Genomic DNA, 18,326 nt, shown 5'->3' on the forward strand with positions numbered 1-18,326 from the left:
ACTACAAAGTCTCCAAAACAATACAAAAGCACTACACTAAAAGCATTATCAAAAAGTTAGCTGCCTGTTTGATTTTTTTAGTGGAATGGAATAATGGAATGACCTGCTCCTAATTTCTCCTTGGAAATTTTCTTCCTTGGAGAAATTAGCCAACCATATTCCTCATATTTAGTGTTAGACTAAAACATCTCTTTAGTTGCTTTATGTAAAGCTTTGAATAAACAAGCATTTCAGTCGTACCTACTGAGAAGGCTTACACTGGATGCTTATTTTTTGTTTTTTTCTGATTTTTTATATTTTTACTGATAAGTGTTCTTGTATCATTTTGTTACGATTGCTTGTTTTGATGTTTTGATGCACTATTCTTTAAATTGTTTCATCTTTTTTATTGTGTGCTACTATGGAAATGGCATGTACAATTCAAAAAGCAGGATAAAAATTTCCACTATAAAATGCAACTCAATTTCAAAAGTAAATAAAGCCATAAAAATCTGAATTTATTTTGTACTGCTTGTCATTTTGGCAAATACACCAAGAAGGTGAATTCTACATTTTGATGGAGTACTTTTTCGAAACATGGTTGCACTTCACATCCCATTATCAATGCTCAATACGCTCAATATAGAAATATGGGTTTTTATGTTCATAAATAGCATGTTTTAAAAATAGAAAGGCGTTGTTTTAAAGTAGTCTGTAAAAGACTTTAAGATTGGGGGTGCTAAAAATTCCACTTTCACTTATGAGAAAAGCTCTATTTTCTGAAAGGTTTAACCCACTTGAGCACCTCACAGACTCTGTAACAATTTGAGCAGCAGTAATTGTAGTATAATCCAAAGATAAGGCTGTGCAATACTTTCAATTAGACTTATGTTCAGGAAACTGTTAAAAACACAACTATTCAAAGCTGTCTTTAACAACTGATTATTCTGGATGCTGTTAACATTAACATTTTATTTTTGTTATTTTGTTAATGGTTTTTTAAAATAAAAACTGGGATCTTTTGAGATTTTAAAGTTTTAACTTGGAAACCACCCAGAGTAGTGTGTGCACTAGCAGGATGGTATATAAATCAAATACATAAAGAAATAATAAAATCTCACAAACAGAAGCTAGCTGTCAACTCTGCAAAAGCCTTTCCCAAGATGGACATTTCAAAGTAGAAGACAGAGGTTCCAATCTTCGCTATCAGATGTATGAACTAGATTCCTTTGTTTAAAGCAAGTTCCAAAACTGAGGCAGGAGGTTTGAATGCGGAAGGTTCCAGATTATACCTCTGACAATGTTATCGTATATCTCCGAAATCATTCAGCACCCATCTGATACCCTGTGTGGAAACATCCAATTCTTTTTTGGTTGGGAATAGAAGCACACAAAACTGGCTAATTCCAATCAGAACAGTTGGGGTAAAATTTAGCTTACACATGAGATAAACCAACTATAGCCAAATTAAAAGTATGAGCTAGTAGTTGGAGGAGGACATTCTCAGTTAGTAACACATGGCCTGAGCAGATATCCAGGGCAGCATCTGCAATCAAGCAACGTAATTTTATACTGTCCTAACTGGACTACAAACAGAGTACAGTATTCTGTTGCCTCCTATCTATGCGATAATGCAGTGGTCCCCAACCTTGGGCCTCCAGATGTTCTTGGACTTCAACTATCAGAAATCCTGACCAGCAGAGGTGGTGGTGAAGGCTTCTGGGAGTTGTAGTCCAAGAACATCTGGAGGCCCAAGGTTGGGGACCACTGCTATAATGCACTCTGACCATTATTTCACCAGGTAATCAAAATTATAATCCTGGTGGAAGACAGAATATGTTCAATACTCTCAGTTCAACTGCTAACAATGGATGATCCAGGAAAATTTAAATCTTAATGACAAAGCTCAGAAAAATTGTATTTTTCAACCAAAACACCCAGAAATCCAGTGGAAATCTGAGAAGACAGAGTCTAAAAAATAACTTTGCAAAGCTTGGCACCTCAACTACACATTTGTAGTGTAAAGAGAGGCTCACGAAGAAGATACCCTACCAATAGTGTTCGAAGGTAAGAATTTTTTTCTATTTGTTTTTTTTAAAGTGGCTTCAATGTTGAGCAGAAAAGCAGAGTCACAATTTTTTTTTGTTTTTTTAAAGGTACTCCATAACTACTGAGTGCAAAAATCTACTTTGGCAAGTGGAAAAGAGACACACTAATAAAAAATTTTAACGAAGTTCCTCACCCTTAATCAGTAAGAGCAGATATAGACAAGCAGAAAACAAACATCTTGTGTACCCAGTAAGAAGGCCCACCAGTAGACGCTTTAAAAACTTCCAGTAGTGCAAATAAGTAAGTAAGTAAGTAAGTAAGTAAGTACGTAAGTACGTAAGTACGTAAGTAAGTACGTAAGTAAGTAAGTAAGTAAGTAAGTAAGAGATGATGACAGCATGTTCAAAAAGAAAGAAAGGAGACACCATAGTGCTGGTCACCAGAACACATGCAAATAACTTCAGAACATACAGATAATTTTAGAAAATACTGTATAGGAAAATTTTGACTTAAAACACAATCAAACTATCTCATTATCTGTCCTATGCAAATACAGTTGGTTGGAGGTTCAAGAAGAAACAACAGAATTAAAAATGCGCATAGAAATAATATAGATTTTCACATTCACAGCATGCAGCTAGTACAAGCTCACTTAATTCATTTGTTCATTTCTGAAAGATTTAACTTTTTACCTGATGTTCAGCATGAATGTTATCCCCAGTAGGCCACCGATGTTTGCTGTTATTATAGCTGCCTCCACCACTTCCGCCTCCCCCAAGCTGCTCACCATGCTGCCTCTGAAAGAAGTAATCCACCATTGCGTCGTCCTGGGAGCGGCCTGCAACCCCTATGGATCCAGGAACTGGACTGGAGTGGGTCCCTGCTGCAAGGGCCTGATTTGCAGCTGGCTGTTGCTGAGCCTGGGACCCAGATGTCAAAACAACAGGCATGTTGGGATTAGCTGTATCCTGACCGTGCTGTTTCAGGTGGGGGCTAAAGGAGTCCTGCCAGAGCACTGCTTTTCTCTTCAAAACGCACGCAACGCTCATTCCACCAATACCTAAGGAGAAACAGGTTCAAAAACTTAGTTCAGCTGCTTCTTCTGCCTCAAAAACATACATTACTTATTTAGCAGAGAATCAGTCCACTGCAGCTAAGACCACATAAAGTTGTGTGACACCTGCATAAGAAATTAGCTTTATTCAACATTAGCTTTCATTGACTGTTACAATGAGTTGCTGAAGTCCAAAAACGTATGCAAAGATACCACAACATCCTTAGTTACTTTTGCACAGCCACATAAGAATTTATAAGCCACTCAAAAAAAAAACACACACACACACACACACAAATCTGGAGTGGTACCTGGTAAATGTAAACAATTAAGCAGAATACAAATGACAATAAAAATAAATGCACTAATAAAACTAGTGGGGGGTCTTTTAAACAAAGTTTGTCCCAAAGGAAAAGTCACTAGTAGAATGCAAACAAGAAATAGCAAAGGCATCACTTATATCAGTTGGAGTGGCATTCCCTAAAGTGAGAGGCAATACACTACAAACCCTTCTCCTGGTGGTCTCCAAGCACATATCAGACTCATGTAAATGATTAAAAGTCTCTCTCCAGAAAAGTTCAATGACTTGTCAAGCTGATGAGGGAGAAGGTGTGTCCTCCACTATCATGATTATAAATTGTTTAGAACTCTGTACCTTAATATCTGAATCTCAAGTAGGCAATCAGCAGAGCCTTCAGAAAAGGCTTCATGTGCTAATATTTATTTATTTATTTATTTATTTATTTATTTATTCATTTATTTATTTAATTAATTAATTAATTAATTAATTAATTTATATGCCGCCCACTCTACCCAAAGGTCTCTGGGCCTTTGATATGAAAGAGCATCTGATGGTCTGCTGATTCCAGACAAGCTCCAAGGTCAGCCTCACACGGAATGTACTGCAGTAATCCAGCTACTACCTCTACCACAGAAACAATCATAGGCAGAAGAATCATATCCATGTTCCCTGAAATACAATCTCACAAGCACTACTAGATGATAACATTTCATAACATATTCTCAAAGGCATCTCTGAACTCAAGCACACACACAGACATACCTTTCATACTGTGAAAAAATGACAAAAAGTATTTGTCTTCCTCTTAGCTTCAAGTAGACCAAAGGGGAGGGGAATATAACCTTGTCATTAAAATAAGGATGCTTATCTTACCATCTCATTACAAATGAAAATCAGAACAATGAGAGGTGGCTGAGCCCTCAGGTGGCAGGAGTAGGGGTAAAACCTAGCGAAAGACCTTCATCTGACTCCCAGTTGGTAGGCTGGACAGAATAATGTCTAGATCATTTTCAAATGGTTCTGCTTTGGGAAAAGTGTATTTTATGGAAAACAAAAATAGAAATAATGCCATTCAAATCTAAAAATAAAATATGCTGTTCTCAGTCATCATATACTTGGAAACCATGGATATTTATTGTTCACTGCCCTAATATCTCTTGATGTGGGGTGGTTCATACACAACCTACTACAAATAAAATAATATGTATGTCAAAAGCTCTTCAACTATGCTAAAATTAATTACATTATCAGTTTTTAGCACCTTCAGCGTCTTCCCAAGATCTAAACAATGTAAGGAAAGTGCATGTTATCAAGTTGTCACACCATAAAAAATTTCCAACTACTCAATGTAACTTACAGGAATTGTTTTATTGTTTTATCCCCTTAACAAATGTTTTCATATAGTTATTACCAGTAAAAAAAGCCTAATAAGATTTCTTCAAAGCACAAAAAACCTCTTTTTTAGCCATTATGTAAGCTCTGCATTGTTTTTTTGGAAGGGTATGAGGAACAAGGGGAAACAATTTTGCTAATTCTGCATAAAATAATTACAGAAGCCCTTTGCAAGAGACTCATCCCTTTATCTCACCAATGGCTGACCTTGTAATCCACCTTATAATTTTTCTTTGAAATGAAAAATCGGAGTTTAATTATTCTCATTTCATTACCAAATATAGTTCTCTCTAATGGGTATTTTATAAACTACAGTTGTTGGTTTTAGTTTCTTTTAAGATGCAATTAATGACTCTAAAATGACAGATGTTTGTGAAGCCAACGATCCCATATAGTGTATGGATATCAAAAGATTTTGTAGTTTCAAATACTGCCCAATCATTCTGGAAGGTATGTTATGTGTGCCTTGCTGTATTGAAAATGGTAAAAATTTCTGGCCTGAGCCCATCAGTTGGTCTAGTGTGGATATCCCAATTGGTCCATGTTTTTCTGCAACAAAGGGTGTCTTTCAACATTCAGATCAGGATTGTCCCAAGAAATCAATTTTGTTGGTCAATGGACTGACCCTTAATCAACAAGAAATCATACACCAAGCCAACCTGGCTACTGAAATTGTAGAAGGTAAAAGCAAACCAGAAATAAAAAGTTAGAAAATATAGAAATGTGGTGGCACCTAAAAGACTAATTTATATATATATTTAATGTAAGATTTTGTGGACAAGTTCACTTCATTAGACACGGAGAAGGGACACCTTTCACAGACAGATGGACAGAATTTAAAAGTGCTGTGGGGTGAGGGAATGGAATCAAATAGGTTGATTCCATGATTGTCCATGAAGGGTTGGTCGAATCAAAATTAAAGCTAGGGGTATTCTTATACAAATACCCCCGCACAGGTGGACATAAAAAGGGTCCACTCACCTGTCTGCCACCAGGGCCAGCTCCACTCTCCCTTCCAATCGCTCCAGAGCTCCTGATCGAATATACACCACTGGCAGAAGGAGGGAAGAAGAGTCTCCCTGCCAGGCTGACGAATGGATAGCTGACTGCGAGCTCCAGAGTAATTGAAAGGGAGAGCGAAGCCAGTGTCGGCAGTGGACAGGTGAGTGGACGGTCTGGTCCCAGGAGCAGACCCACGTTACATCCAATTCTACAAGGGTATTTGTATTCGTATACAAACACCCCCATCTCTAATCAAAATGAATGCGCCAATTGTTTTCTATATGCCAAAATATTCCTTACAATTCAGATGCATCTCCAGAAAACTGAATCTGCTTTCAAAACTGGCATCTTCTTAAGTGAAAAACAAGAAGAGACTCCTCCTGTAAACTTCATAAATGAATTATTAATTTTCTGAAAATTTTGGCAGTAAAAAAATGGACTATATAGTGTGAATTAACCAATGAAAATCTGCTCTAGGTTCAGTGCCTAAAATATCTTTAGATTTAAAGTTATATGTGATTGAACTAAGGTTTCAAAGATACTGGACATCACTTTCATTTAGAAAGAAATTAGCCACAGAAGCTAACTGTTGGCAATACAACATGGATAATGCTTATCTGAAGTACACAATGGGGTGGCTCTTTTTTGGCTGTATTATAGCAGCATGAAATTATAATACATTCAAGTTATATTTTAAAAATACTTCGTATCTCTGGACATGTATCGATTTTTAAATAATATTTCTGAAGCTTGGAAGTTAACCGGTGGTGTGCAGGATTGGATTTTACCAGCTCTTATATCATAGCCTAAATACTTATACTTCAAGGCTAGAAAGATAAACACACCAATCCTTTCATTGGTCTTACTACCTTAGCTAAACATGAACACATTCTAGCAAGCCCCATGCCATATAAAAATTTTGGACATAGAGTCAGCTAACACTCATATATCTGCTTAGCCTATGATATTATATTTTGCACATTTTCCCCCCACATACATTTTCCCCCTTTCCTTTCTTTTTCCCTCCTTGCTTCTCTGAGCCCCTTTTTTTTTCGTTTGGCATGCAATAAATAAATCTCAAATATATTTTATTTTAAATAAATACATTTTTTTTAAAAAAAGCTAAAGATCCAAACATTTTTCTGATACTTTACTACACAAGTTACCCTAAGATGTTTGATGTTTCAGGACATAAAATATTTGATACATCCACAAATCTTCCCACCTAAGACCAAGTACAATCTACTGTGTTTCCCCAAAAATAAGACAGCTTATTTTCAGGGGATTTGTTTTAATGTATAACAATCTACATTTATGCAAATACAGTCATGTCATCTTCCGGTTGCTGCACAATGGTGGAGAGTGGGGTTTCACTTAACTGGGGCTTATTTTGGGGGTAGGGCTTCTATGACGAGCATCCTAAAAATCATACAAGGGCTTATTTTCAGGTAGGTCTTATTTTGGGGGGAAAAGGGTACCTGAAGGTGGACTCTCTCCCTTTAAGTAAAATTCAGTGGCACCAGCATACTTGGAAACAGACCTGGTTAGGTCAGATGCTTGTACTAATACTTGATCTCTCCTTTAGACTGTGCAATAGTCAGTTGCACAAGAAATGGCTGAAGTGAATTCACAATGACATCTTCATCCATCTGAAATTCAGTTAAGAAATAAAAAAAATGTCAAATTTAACACAATACCAATGAATGTTATCTCATGCATCATCATTTATTTCCTTTTGTGGATGTATGCAGTTAAGAAGCAAACAATTCCACTTTCAAGTGTAAATAATGTCCCCATTTAGACTGGGGAACTCACCGAACCATGGTCTGCTTTAACTCAAGTTCAAGCACAGGCATGATATGAAACTATTAATCGATCCTGGTTGTTCTCACAACAGAGTGTCTAATCAAAATACCATTTACATTTGATATCCAATATGTTTAAATTGGAACTGAAGCTTTCCATCTCCTATTCCAGTGAGCAAAAGAGCCAGATAGAGAAGGTGAAAGCACAATAACCCGAGGTATGGTTGCATAGCAGTAAGTCATGGTTTCCAGCTAATCTGAATTGTTTAAGGGCCTACACAAATTCAATCTGGAAAATATCTTCACATATAAAAGGTGGTAAATATGATTATATGAAGGAAATCCCCAATCAAAAAACTTCAAATGAATTAAAAACCAATATCCAAACTTTTTCACTTAAATGTTTTTCACTTATTTCCACATCACAAAATGCATACTGAATATATTGCACATTGCAGTCAAAATCATCCTTATGTTAGCCATGCGCAAATACTGTCTTAGTAATAAAATGAAGACAAATATTTTAAGAGAATCACCTCTGTTTTGTAGTTATACTATACTTTTCTAAGACACAAAGCTCTGTTGTTGTCAGGGTACTAAGCTCTCTTCCCTAGTTTCTCGATAAATATGAAAATCCTAACAAATAATTGGAAGAATTCTCTCTCTGTGTGTGTGTGTGTCTGTCTGTCTGATAATTCTAGTTATACTTATTGTTTGCCTCTCTACTATGTTTACCCTTCAGCAAAAAGCAACAAGTTGCATAATATATGTCAACTTTTTTAAAGAGAAAAAATGTCCTGTATCAAAACCACAGGGCAAATAATTCTATTCCTCCCCAAATATTCTCTGCAATGATCATGGCAAGCACTCTGAACCCCATCAGCAATTTAACCAGGAAAGTATGCCTAAGAAGGTCCACAAAATAGATGTCATTGCTGAAAGGCCCCATCTCCTGTAGCCACCTGTAGGGATATATGGAAGAAAGTTTCCTGCAGAAAATATTCCAGAACCAAATGTTTCACTATTGTATTTTAGCTGTGTGTGTTTTTATCAAGTCAAATTGGTCAACTGGAATAGAAACAATATAATGAAATCAAAGTTCTGATTTCTTTCTCAGGTGACTGCCTAATAGAAACATGTATTTACACAGAGCACTTTAGCATGCTAAAAGTTATGTTTGCATGTGAATTTTTGTTAAGATTAAATAACATAATTAGGAAAAAACAATCCAGAGATGTAAGTGCATATATACAAATTCAAATCACCCTACTTCCAGCACTATTATTATCATTTTCCAGAAGATGCAAACCAAAGGCATACTTAGCTGCATGCCTGCCTCTGAAATATTACAATGTGCAAGGAGGGCACTCAGTCACTGAATTCGAACCTGGGAAGAAGACAACATCTCAATGCCACTACACACACAGTACATGAAGCACTACACAGTAGTACATGTGTATCTGTCATCACATGTAGACTTTAGGAGGGAACTACAGACAATCTAAGTAAGTGATCGTAAGAAATACAACCGCTGATCGTAAGGAATACAACTGGGAATACATACTCAGAAAATAATGTGTGTGGACCAGACTTCAGACACGTAGGATGTAAGGAATCAAACTGCTAAAGCTGCTAGATCAGTTTGAATCACGAACTTAAGCCTGCAACTTAAGATACTCTTCTGATTACCCGCTCCAGGTTCCCTAGCTGTATGGGATTAAGTGGGTAGTTACCCAGAATAGAGACTTCCAAGCTGTACCAGAGATGTTACAGAACTCTCCTTCTAGAAAGATTTGTACTGCTCCTTCTCTATTAGCTTTAGAAAGTGGGCAAAGGCAAATGTTTTCCCAGAAGCACTTGGCCTTGTGAATATTTGTAATTGTCAACAGGCCAATGTCTAATGCAATATTAGATGTACACTCAGATTCCTGACACACTGCTATAGGTACACATCAGGTGCAAGAAACACCCAGAAATGCAATTTTCCCTGCACTGTTGAGTGACCTACACAGTAACTTGGTTTCACAAACGTATGGGGCAAAGTTCACACATGGGGTGTTGGATGAGCAGAGTCGATTCCCATGTGAGAACGAAAGAAGTTTGGGGAAGGGGTACAAGTCCCAATTATATTCCCAAGGACAAAAGGAATGTGACAAGGGTACAAAATATAATCAGAAATTGGTTCAGAAGTTTTCCTAGTTGATAAAAGTACATATTTTTTCCCAAGCCAGTATGGAAGCCTGCATCCATCATTCCATATTACTACTCTATTTCTGTTGTACATATATTGAGTCTGATGGTTTAAAATTATATTAGAAATTGTAAATGCTGTAAATTGGCATTTCAGCCTTTGTGTAAAAGGACCACACAGCTTTCTATTTTTTTTTTGTGCGTGTGTGTTTTGTTAGATGAAAAGGAATAAGAATGTTTTAATGAACACCTTCTGTCTCTATGTGGAGAAAGGCAGGCAAGTAAAAATGGTTGTAAATGTATTTTCAGGATTAACAATTTAAGAAGTTTCCAGATGACAAAAAAAATAAAGACGTCTGACACTCTAAATTATAAATACTAACACACACTCTCAATCTAACGAGCTGAAAATACAGCAGCCAAATCATAATGGTCAAAGACATACCTATTAATAACTACTCAAGATGATATAATTTTAAGCAATCATATGGGACTGGAACAAGTTCAGAGTATCTGATGGCCTTATAGGCCTCTTCCAACACGATTATTCTATGACTCTATGATTAGTTTATAAGCATTCCAATTTTAGTTAATAAAAACAACATAGCAGATTTTCTGGTGAGTGACTGCTTTTAAATATAAATAGAGAGAAGAATCTAAATAGACAGGTTTAAGTTAATTTGATGCTACAAAAAATTACAACAAAACAAAATTACCAGAACCTGGCTGACACATTTGATCACCTAAACTAGTTCCTAAAAGTGTGGTGCATACAGTCTGAAATCTGAAATGCATTTCCACCCTAAAAAAAGCAATACAATGCAGAATACACCATGTACAATTCTGAATCAACAAGCTCTAGGAAGCACCTATGCATGTCTCTGCAGTTCCCTCATTCTTATTTAGAATTAGAAGCACATATCAGCCATTCTGTTCCCAAATAAGATGACTTCAAAAATAAAATTTCATAGGATGCCTTAATTTTGTTTAAAATATTATTACTCAACTATATTTAACCTGCTCTTTTGGAGTAGTGGTTAAATCTTCTTATTCAGGCCTAAATGTCTCTGGGTAATCATGTATCTTGGTCAACCCTCCCAAATATGGTTGTTGGGAAGATGGCGGAAGGTATGGGTGAAAACCCAGAGTTCCTTGGAAGAAGGATGAATTTTAAATTGGATTTTAAAATGTAATTTTCCCTTTTCAGTAAAAAGAACAAAGAATCTTACGGTACCTACAAGATCTATTTGGCAGGAAATGTTATGGCATTTTTTTTAACATCTACTATATTCCATTATATATATCATTTGAAAAATGCACTGCATCCCTCTTCCGCATATGAAAGTACTGTATGTATTACAACCCACAGAAGCTTATGACAAATAAAACTTGTCAGGCTTTAGTGTGCCCACAAGATTCTTTGTTGTTCCTGCTGCAATATTCACACGGCTGCCCCTCTGGAATGTTCCCTTCTGAATTTGATACAGCCATCTAGGAATGCACTATTAACAAATCTTCAACCTTGTACAGCAATTAAAAGACAGTGATCTAGCTGTAGCATATGCAAGGAAATCCAAAAATGAATAATCATGGCAATTCTGGAAAGCACACAAAAGTATGGTCTTGTGGCAAGTTTAACTTTATTTTTGTATCATACCATGCAGAAAATGACCTTTGCACAAGAGATTTCTAAAGTATTATTATTAAGTTTCACTTTACCTGTTCATGCACAGCTGAAGGATGAAACTTATCACCACACTTTGATGTTTAGCTTCCTCATTCAGCCTGGATCCTTCAGTTAGCTCATTTTAATCTGTTATGGCCTATTATGTAATTTTAATCAGGTTTCTAGTACTGAAAAGACCAAGACTACTACAGTATTACAATACTGGAGGTTTGCAAAAATCTAAGGACCTCCTAAATGAGGAGTGAGCACCCTATGGCCCTCCTTATGGGCTACAACTGCAACCAACCCAAGCCAGCACAGCCATTGGTAAAATATGATGCTATGTGGCCCAACAACATGTGGAAAGACAGAGGTAATCCATCTCACATGAACTCCCCAACCTTATAATATTCCACAATCAGCAGGCAGTACAACACCATAACACCGCTCTCCTTGGGATACCAAAACCCCTGGTGTATTACTTTGAAACCTGTAATCTACTATAATCTTTGAATTATAGAAAATATTTAGATCACAAAATGTTGAATTACACATGATGACCACCTCAATTCCCCTAATTTGATTTCTGAAATAATTTGTGCTTCTGATAGCAGTTTCCTATTCATGGTTACTAATCTGCAACAAAACACAATGGCTGAAAAGAAAACCTTTTGCTTAGCTTAGTAAGTAGCAACTAGAGTAAGCCAACTGAATCACTGGGGATTTGATGTATAAATGCCTCTGTAAGTTCCACTGATTCAAGTGGCCTACTCTAGTTTCAACTTATTATGTTAAGCAATAGGATTTCACCCAATACCTCAGAACAGAGATTAGGAAAAATATATGCTTCAGTGTAACTGTATTAACAAAGACATAAAAATATTGTGCTATTATGCTTCTTTAAAAATCAAATACACTTCTTTATTTTACAAAACTTCACCAAACTGAAATAAAGTTGAAATCAGTTTGCTAAAATGGAATATCACGAGGCAGAAAATATAATTAAATTGTTATTCAGAAACTTTCAAAAGGGTTCACATAACAAAAAATTTAAAAAAATTAAAAAACTCATCTGGAACGGTTTCCCTTTCCACCATATTATTTTACCCATATGACTTTCCCCCTAAAACAATGGAAACCAGCTGTCTTTCCCAGAGCATCAATGTCTAAGATCTACAAATGCCACAATCCAGGTCAGAATGAAACAGGTTTAAGCCCATTTGTTGTAATGGCTCAAAGGATCACTTAATTCTGTTAAGGACTACATGTAACTTTGCAATCCTATAATAACCTACCATGTATACAGTAGAACTCAATTCTGAGTAAACACGTTAGTGTCAGGCTATAAATTAAGTTCTGTTTGTTCCTGAAACAAAACCAGACAGAGAAATGTACACCCGAAGAGTTCCGACTGGAAAAAAAAAATGAACTCCCAAGCCAATTCCCCCTCCCAAGGGCGAATCCCCATCATAACAAAGGGCCGAGTCCCCTTCTGCAACTTTGTTTCACTTCAAGACTGCTTCATCAAAACTAACTTGAAAGTAGAACAGCAGAGGGCCTAGGAGGAGGAAACCAAGCCCTCTCCTTGTTGATCATTTACAAACAAAAAGACAGTGTCAAAAATGTGTACAACACTAGACAAAGAAGGAAGGCCACTATCCTCATTATTCCAAGAGTGCCTTCTCTTCCGCCGGGAGAGGAACAAATGGCTTTTTTTTTCCGCCTTGCACACCCTAAAAAAACAAAAGGGTCCCCCCCAAACAAGCCCTACCAAACTACAAAGAGCCCCACGAGGGACAGGAACTCATCGTGAAGGAGGCAAGAGAAATCCCAACAACACACAACCCAAAATCCATCCCACCGTAAGGCTTCACATCTCATATACAACACCCTCCCCCCCCAAACAGATCCTCACTGTAAGTCCCTGTAAAAACTTTTAAGTCACATACACCATTTCCTGTATGTCCTGCTCATCAACATTAACCAGAACTTGCCCACGAAGGTTTAAAATCATACCTCTTTCTCTCCCCCCCCCGTTTAATCCATCACTTTTCTTCACCTCCACCCCCCAACCCCTTTCCTTCAAAAGCATTCCTTCCCCCCACCTCCCTCCACGACGGTGGAGTTCAACTACACACCATTAAATCGGACACCCCCCCACCCCCGAAGCCTATTTTTTTTTCAGCCTGTCTGATTTACCAATATTTGTCTTTATTTTAAAGACAGATAAGCTTCGTTCTTAGTCCCTGCCTCCTTCCCTCCCAAAGAAAGGAGGGGGGACCAGAGGCAGAGAATAAAATCAAGCCAGATGGTATAAGCTTTTTTTTTTGGGGGGGGGGAATAACCTCCTTTTGGAAGATTTACACAATTTAAGGGGGGCAAATTCGGACCTCTCCGAGGGGTTCCCCCTCCTTCCTTCCTCTCCCTCCCCGCTTCCCTGGAACAACAATAGAGGCCTTGCTTGGACTCGAAAACATGGACCAGGAACCAGCGCGAGGAAGAAGCCTCGGCAAGAATGCCAGCCCAGGGCCGCCTTTTGGAGAGGCCTCGCCGCCTCCGCGGAGCTCCTAACCCCAATACGGCTTCACCATCGAGGCTTCTGGGGTGCCGGGCCCCGTTTAAGCCCCTTCGGGTCCGGATACTCACGGGCGGAACGGTAGGATGAAGATGGATCTCAAAGGCCCCCCCTCCCCCCAAAGCTCTGGCTGCCGCTCCCCCTGCCTTTCACTCCGACAACATGGCGGCCCACTGGGGGAACTCGGGGCGGCGCGCTGCATCATGGGAAGGGTAGGCTCGGCCAGGCAGGCAGGCAGGCAGGCAGGCCGTCGCCCCGGCCGCCAGTGACAACGGGAGGCTTTCGGGAAGGCCTGAGCGCCGGGCGGCGGCGAGGCCCAGCAGAGGGCCTGGAGAAAAAGAAGAGGCGCAGGCCAGCTCGGTTAAGCTCAGCCGCTGAGCCCTTGGAAACGTGCAGAAGAAACACAAATGCACCTAGAGGCGTGTGGTGTGTATCACCATCAAACACCTAGGCATAACCCCAAAATAGAAAAACAGCATCAACAAAATAGTCCACACACAACAACAACAACAAAACAGTATAGTCTGGTAGCTGAAAGACACAGTATTTATTATAGCCTCAGAAAGAGGAGGCAAACTAAGCCCACTTTATTAAATGCAAATTAGTCGTTAAGGTGCCGCAAGTGTTTTTGCTGCAACAGACTAACACAGCTAACCCACTTTACAAAAGGTACCAAAGGAATCTTACATAGCTACTCCTTCAGAAACAATTTGCTAAGTTTATAAAATTCACTTGATAAATTGCTGATACTTGGAGGTGATGTCTGCCCACTCTTCCGATGTCAACGTTTAAAAAGTTCTCACACACTTTATACAGGAGAGTGTAAAGCCTGACAAATATCCGCGTTAGCTATAATGAGCTAAAACCAATGTTTGTTCATTTGAAATATTTTTACTCTACCTTTCTCCTTAAATAGGACCCAAGGAGACTTAGATTGTTAAAAACACACTTTATTAGATACTTTTGCCAATGTTTATTGTTTTCTCTGCTCCTTTTCCCCTTCTGATGTGACTGCTGAGACTGTAATGGTTGCTGGAAAGGCAGAAATTTGTCAGGTGTACAGACAAAATTAAGGAAAAAGCTATGCTAGCAGGTAAGGAGTCTTTTGCCACAAAAAGCACAAGGGCCCTGACAAATAAAATGTTGGAAAACCGCTAAAGGCATAGGGGTTGTGCAGAAGAAACTGACAACACTAAACATTTACATCCCAAATCCGCCTCCATACATCCAAAGTGTTTAGTGTTTATACCCCCTGCAAAAAGCCACAGAAGCAACTAAAGAAAGCTTGCCAAAATTGTCCCAAGTTGCAGCAACAGTATCAGAAGGGGAAAAGAAAAAGAAAAAAAAATCAGTATCACTGCCTTTCAAGGGACAGGAGCCCTAACAGAAGTAAGAACTAGTAACACTATCCCCCAGTGCCTTAAAAAGGACCAAATGGGTAACATTATTATTACTAGTACTTCAAGAACAGGAGAGTTAGACTGCAAAGTTGCCCAAGAAATACTATGCACATATGTACCCCCATTGCCAGCAAATGTTGCCACTTAATTCCACATCTTCATATCAAAAGCAAAACAGAAAAACAAAATAAAAAAACCGAACAAGACTTTTTCTTTATTTAAAAAAAAAATTGGGTATACAATAAAACTACCCATCAGATTGGTTAGGAAAATTTTCTCCGCTGGGACTGCAACATGCACACATTCAGTATCGCTTCAACGGCATATGGCACATATGACCTGGCTCCTCTCAGCGCCACAGAAGAGACTCCAGAGGGGCCGTTGCTACTGTTGTCACTAGTTTTGCTCAAGACGCCGACATGACCTGTTTTCCTCCAATATCCTGCTCAGATGTTTTGCCTGCTAGACAAGGCTACGAGAAAGCAGCGCCATCCATTGCAAGTGCAGAATTAACTTCTCCAAGCTGGTTAACAGCAACCAGACTGTCTTCCTGAAGCAAGAGGTACCATACAAACATCCAAATTAAAAGCCATGCCTTCTCACTGGCAGCAAATACAGTTTCCCACATTGAGGTCATCATTCTGGGTGCACACTTAGGGAGAAAAACAATCTGAGTGCTACCACCGCATAAAGGTGCATGGAATGGGCCTAAAGCCGGGGGGGGGGAGGAAGCCAGGTGCAGTCTCCACACCTTTCAAGGTATCACTAATATAGCTGCAATAGATTAACGCATGCACATTACTGTTGAGCTATTCTAGAGGAAATGCTAAAGCATGCTGTATTTCTCTTGGGTGAATAAACCTCTGCACAAAGTGATGCCCAAGACTGCTGCATGGAAATCATGACTTCCTGCATTTCAGCACGCAAACACGTGTTCCCTCCCAACCCCGAGTAGCACTACAGAAAACCAATGTTGGTGCATATTGAAAAAAACGGCTTATATATCAAGTTTCTGACTTGCACAAAGAGATCCCTTCCCTCAACTCAGAGAAATGCGAACGGAATTCATACTGGTCCAAATGATAAAGTTGGCAAAATACAGTTCCCACGATGCACGGCTCTCGCCGGAAATGAAGGACGCACCGTTCTAGTGTATTCTGGGACTTGTAGTTCACGTCCTATTACGCCGACGTTAAAGAAACAGCTGTTTGAAATCTGAAAGGCAGGAAGACCGTTGCAAAACAGCGAAGACAATAATTGCATTATATCGGTTTACGTTTAGTCCGCTCAGGGGCTTTTACTCCCAGGAAACGGGGCGTAACATTGGAGCCCCAAGCATATCAGGCGAAATCCAAGGCAACAAAACAAAACAAAAGGCAAAAATAGGTGGCACCGTAAAGACTGGCTATTATATTTTAATGTAAGCCTTCGTGGACACGTCCATTTCGTCTGACATCAAGAAAGAGAACGAAATGGAGCCCCAAGTAATTTATACCAGTACTCCTGATCTGATTTCCTTTGTCGCTTGGACTGTTTGCTTGTTTCTCCCTCTATCCTAAAATTTACTGGGCGGTTGAACACAGGCGTAAAGTGGATATATGTCCATAATGTATTACAGCAAAATCGTACCACGTTTCTGCAATTTTTTAAAAGTTTCTTTAACACATACAGTTAGTATTTATGAGCCTATTTTTTTCCTTTATGTGAAAAGCTAGTTAACCCAGGAAATATTGTGAACTTATGAATATTCCATTATTCATTTCATTATTCATTTCATGAATATTGTTCATAATATGGGAAAATAATGAAACAATTTGCCTTGACAGTTAAAATGAATGAGTACATAAGACGTTGCAAATAATTGCAAATAGATAGGAGGGACTCATTTCTGAAATGTCTACATGTCTACAGTCTATCTATATAATGATAAAGCTTGGGGGGTAGTCAAGTTGATTCTGACATGGTGACCCTTTTAATGGTTTTCCAGGTGGAGAACACTCAGAAGTGATTTGCTATTCCCTTCTTCTGAAGCCATCCTATATATATTTATATAGTGGTACTCATTTTTTAACTTTGAGGATGTTTATTTTGTTTTTGTTTTTTTGTTAAAAGTATTAGTTTGGGAAACAATGAATTATCTGGTATTTTACACTGTTACTTCTGAATGTGAATGCTTTTATTATATAATCTGGTTTTCGTGGTAATTGTAATTATTTAATTGTTGATTCCAGTTCATGGCAATTCCATGAATTAGAGACTTCCTATCTGACAGGGCAGATATACTGGGCTAAACCAAAATTCAGATATTTTGACAAAAGTAGCTAAATTCTGTGCTGCTGCAATCAAAATCCATGAAGAAAAGGTGCCACCCAAAGCGCAGCTATAGTATCTGTAAATTGGTACTCTATATACACATAGAGGCCTTAATGATCATACCAGCTCTGTGAGCTTCAAAGTAACAATTCTGTCATTCTATGCAAGCTACAATAGCCCATAGATAAGGCCTATGATAGGGAGGCAGGAGATATCTAATAAGATGTGTGAATGTGTGTGTGTGTGTGTGTTTGTGTGTGTGTGTGTGTGTATGTGTGTGTGTATATGTGTATGTATGTATATGTATATGTATGTGTATATGTGTATGTGTATGTGTGTGTGTAGATGTTTTTAGTGCTTTAGATTGATTTTATGTTTCCTAATTTAAATAATGTTGCTTACTTTTGCTGGTCAATGACTGTAATAAAACATTTAATACATTTCTTAAAAGGCCCTATTATTAACAAGCCCACTTGTCTTTCTGGTTTTCCAAGGTGTCCTTAAAACTCTCCTCCAACACCATATTTCAAATTGACCTAGTTTTTTTTTCCTGCCAGCTTTCTTCACTGCCCAGCTTTTCTCATCTGTACATAGTAATTG

General features: G+C 38.3%; 1 protein-coding gene across 15 annotated transcripts in view; it reads right to left on the bottom strand.

Moving 5' to 3' along the window:
• PUM1 (pumilio RNA binding family member 1) overlaps positions 1-14,225 on the bottom strand; it is an 80,514-nt gene extending 66,289 nt beyond the window's left edge. For 6 of the 15 annotated variants that reach the window (XM_020812374.3, XM_020812373.3, XM_020812372.3 and 3 more), the window contains exons 1-3: positions 14,085-14,201; positions 7,256-7,426; positions 2,721-3,088 (exon numbers count right to left, since the gene is read on the bottom strand). In XM_020812374.3, the coding sequence (XP_020668033.3) occupies positions 2,721-3,077 (357 nt within the window). In that variant the 5' untranslated portion in view covers positions 3,078-3,088; positions 7,256-7,426; positions 14,085-14,201. Of the gene's footprint in view, positions 1-2,720; positions 3,089-7,255; positions 7,427-11,491; positions 12,506-14,084 lie in introns of those variants that run through there. The other 9 variants (XM_078380203.1, XM_078380201.1, XM_020812367.3 and 6 more) reach the window with 5 other exon arrangements.
• Between the last annotated feature and the right edge of the window lie 4,101 nt (positions 14,226-18,326).

The sequence above is a fragment of the Pogona vitticeps genome, chromosome 9 (assembly GCF_051106095.1).
Source record: "Pogona vitticeps strain Pit_001003342236 chromosome 9, PviZW2.1, whole genome shotgun sequence".
In the NCBI taxonomy this organism is placed as follows: Eukaryota; Metazoa; Chordata; class Lepidosauria; order Squamata; family Agamidae; genus Pogona; species Pogona vitticeps.